Source organism: Miscanthus floridulus, chromosome 14, assembly GCF_019320115.1.
Source record: "Miscanthus floridulus cultivar M001 chromosome 14, ASM1932011v1, whole genome shotgun sequence".
Classification (NCBI taxonomy): Eukaryota; Viridiplantae; Streptophyta; class Magnoliopsida; order Poales; family Poaceae; genus Miscanthus; species Miscanthus floridulus.
Window position 1 is genome coordinate 79,568,072 of NC_089593.1, and position 2,822 is coordinate 79,570,893.

Below are 2,822 nucleotides of genomic sequence, written 5' to 3' on the forward strand. Positions count from 1 at the left end.
ATTCTTTATGCCCACAGGCCACATCTCTCTCTCTCTAGATCTCTATCTCCGAATCTCTGTCCTCCCTATCGATACATATCTCATACAAGCACCCACTGTTCTCCTCATCCTCTATTGGATGAACACTATAAAAAGGGCATCGATCCCACCCTGCACTCGCAACAACAAAGCACACATCTAGCTAGCCCACAAACACCAGCACTAGCTAGAGCTAGCAGGCTAGCTCATTGTTCGCTAGATAGCCAGCTCGATCGACTGTCGTGCTAGTGCCCGATGGCGGAGAGGGTGTCAAGACTGTGGACGGAGAAGTTGGCGGTGATCTTCACGACGAGCCAGTGCCCGATGTGCCACACGGTGACGAGCCTCTTCTCCGAGCTGGGGGTGTGCGCGGCGGTGCACGAGCTCGACAAGGACCCGCGCGGCCGTGAGATGGAGCGGGAGCTCACCCGCCGCCTCGGCCGCGCGCTACCCGTCCCCGCCTTCTTCATCGGCGGCAGGCTCGTCGGCTCCACCCACAAGATCATGTCGCTGCACCTCGCCGGCAAGCTCGTGCCCCGACGCCATATGGCTCTGAATTTTGCTAGCAGCTGGAACGTAACGTAACCCCCCGAATTTTGCACCTTATTTCCATGCATGCAACTAATTAAATACTCCGATCCTACTGGGGGGGGGGAGGGGGCGGGTGTTCTTAAATTAAGAGCTAAGTACGTATATACTGATACTGATGTCGTTCATATATATGCATGGGTAGGCTATAGAGTGCGTTCACTAATCGTAAGATATGAGGAACCTATCTGGACTGTCCGATCACAACGGGTCGTTGGGTTGAGAGAACTTTTCCTTTTTGATTGATGATGAGATCCTGCGAGGTTTTGTGTAACCTCCCCTTTCCAGTTTTTCAATGAGATATATATGAATTTTGATGTACCTCTCTCTTGCTATTCTTGGATTGTTCTTGCATATATATGGGTGGGACATGGCACAGTTTTTTTGGGTGTATGTGTGTTTGTGTATTATATATAAGGATTCAAATACTCCGTACTTGTTCTTTTGTTTGACGGCCGACCAAACGGTGTGGAATCGAACTAAGGCCTTGTTTAGATCACCTCCAAATTCTAAGTTTTTTCACTCTCTCTCCATCACATCAATTTTTAGCCGCTTGCATGGAGTATTAAATGTAGGTAAAAAAATAACTAATTGCACAGTTTAGTTGGAAATCACGAGATGAATCTTTTGAGCTTAGTTGGTCCACGATTGGACAATATTTACCAAATAAGACGAAAACGCTACTATTCATCGGGTTGCAATTTTTTGCAATCTAAACATGGCCTAAATGCATACAACTTCTTTTCTCATCGATCCTGTCATGCTCTACATCTTTATCATATTTGCAAACTACTCCTTCCTTTCAAGTTAAATCAACTTTACAGTTGTCCTAATCCAACTATTTTAAGTTGGACAAACTTTAAGAAAAGAACACCAATATTTATAACACTAAATTAGTATCACTAAATAGATCATAAAATATATTTTTATAATATACTGACACGTGGCCTAGATAATGTTACCCTAACTTAAGGTAATTTGACTTAAGGTGATTCTAACAATTAATTTATTTTGGGACGGAGGTAGTAGTACATTTGTCTTCAAGAAAAGTGAAACTAAGAACTGCCTCTGAGGATTACTAACTAGAAAATTTGTCATTTCGCCAATAAAAGAACTCGTGTTCTCTCTTTTACCACTGCTATGCCTTTTTCTAATTTCCTTTCTACAATCCCATCCGGTCAACGAGCATTGAACCATCAAGTAACATACAAAAAATTTCATAGAAACCTTAAGAAAATATTGAGTTAGATACCAGAATTAAACTGGTGTAGGAATGAAAAACGAGATAACTAAACAAAAATTTTAGCTTTCATAGGAGTTTCAAATTGAGGGAATATTTTAGCATGTTATTTCTAGTGATTTTTCTATTGTGTCCCAGTATATCCCTTGGTTTCTTTTGAAATTTCAAATATTTTTCTAGTAAGTCTTATTGATGTCAACTGATGTTGAGATGGAAGGGTGGGCAAAAAGAAACTAGGCATAACAAACAAAGCAGTGCAAATGACAGAATTCCATGTGACCGAAGACACAGAAGGGCTAGCGCCCAGACGTCCGAAAGGATGTCGCGTCCGAACGCAGCTCCCGTGCTCGCGCCCACATCCTGTCCCACGCCCCACACGTCTACATCCCGCCCAATGCCCCACATGGGTCCCATTCACATGCCCTGCCTGCGGACGCGCATCGCGGACGCGTCTACCAACCTCGGGCACGCACTTGGTGACCCATGGCGCGCCACAGCAGCGGTTGTGGCAGGGCGCTGTCCGCCGGCCACCGGCGTTGTGCAATACCAGATCTATTTTGAAACATTCAGATAAAACATTTGCAACATACGTCTGAAACAGATGAAACACTTGAAACATGCGCTTGAAACATGCGTGTATAGGCATTGCAACATCCAGATCTATTTTTGCAACATTGTAACACCCTGAAAATTTTGCATTTTCTAAAATAGCCAAATTGATTTATTTAAGCAATTTGTGAGCATTGAAATATAGGAAAGAAATAATTTTGGTGAAAATAAAATCAAATATAAGGTTAGTAACATGTTGATGCACTCATGCTGGAGCATTGTATTTAATATGTTGAGTGGTTTTTTATTTAAACTCAAAACGATTCAAAACTCATTTGAAAATACATTTGGAAATTTGATTTGGAAAAAGAAAAAAGAAATACTTTTCCCTCTCCTCCCTTCCTCATTTCGGCCTGTTGGCCCAATT

General features: G+C 42.6%; 1 protein-coding gene across 1 annotated transcript; it reads left to right on the forward strand.

Annotated features, from left to right (window-relative positions):
* Positions 1–273: 273 nt before the first annotated feature.
* On the forward strand, positions 274–603 carry LOC136503841 (glutaredoxin-C15-like). Its single transcript, XM_066498789.1, has one exon. It carries the CDS (start codon positions 274–276, stop codon positions 601–603), a length of 330 nt encoding a protein of 109 aa, XP_066354886.1.
* Positions 604–2,822: the final 2,219 nt, after the last annotated feature.

What these genes read in the sequence shown, in the direction of transcription:
- LOC136503841 (XM_066498789.1), top strand. Translation starts at nt 274, where the DNA reads ATGGCGGAGAGGGTGTCAAGACTGTGGACGGAGAAGTTGGCGGTGATC.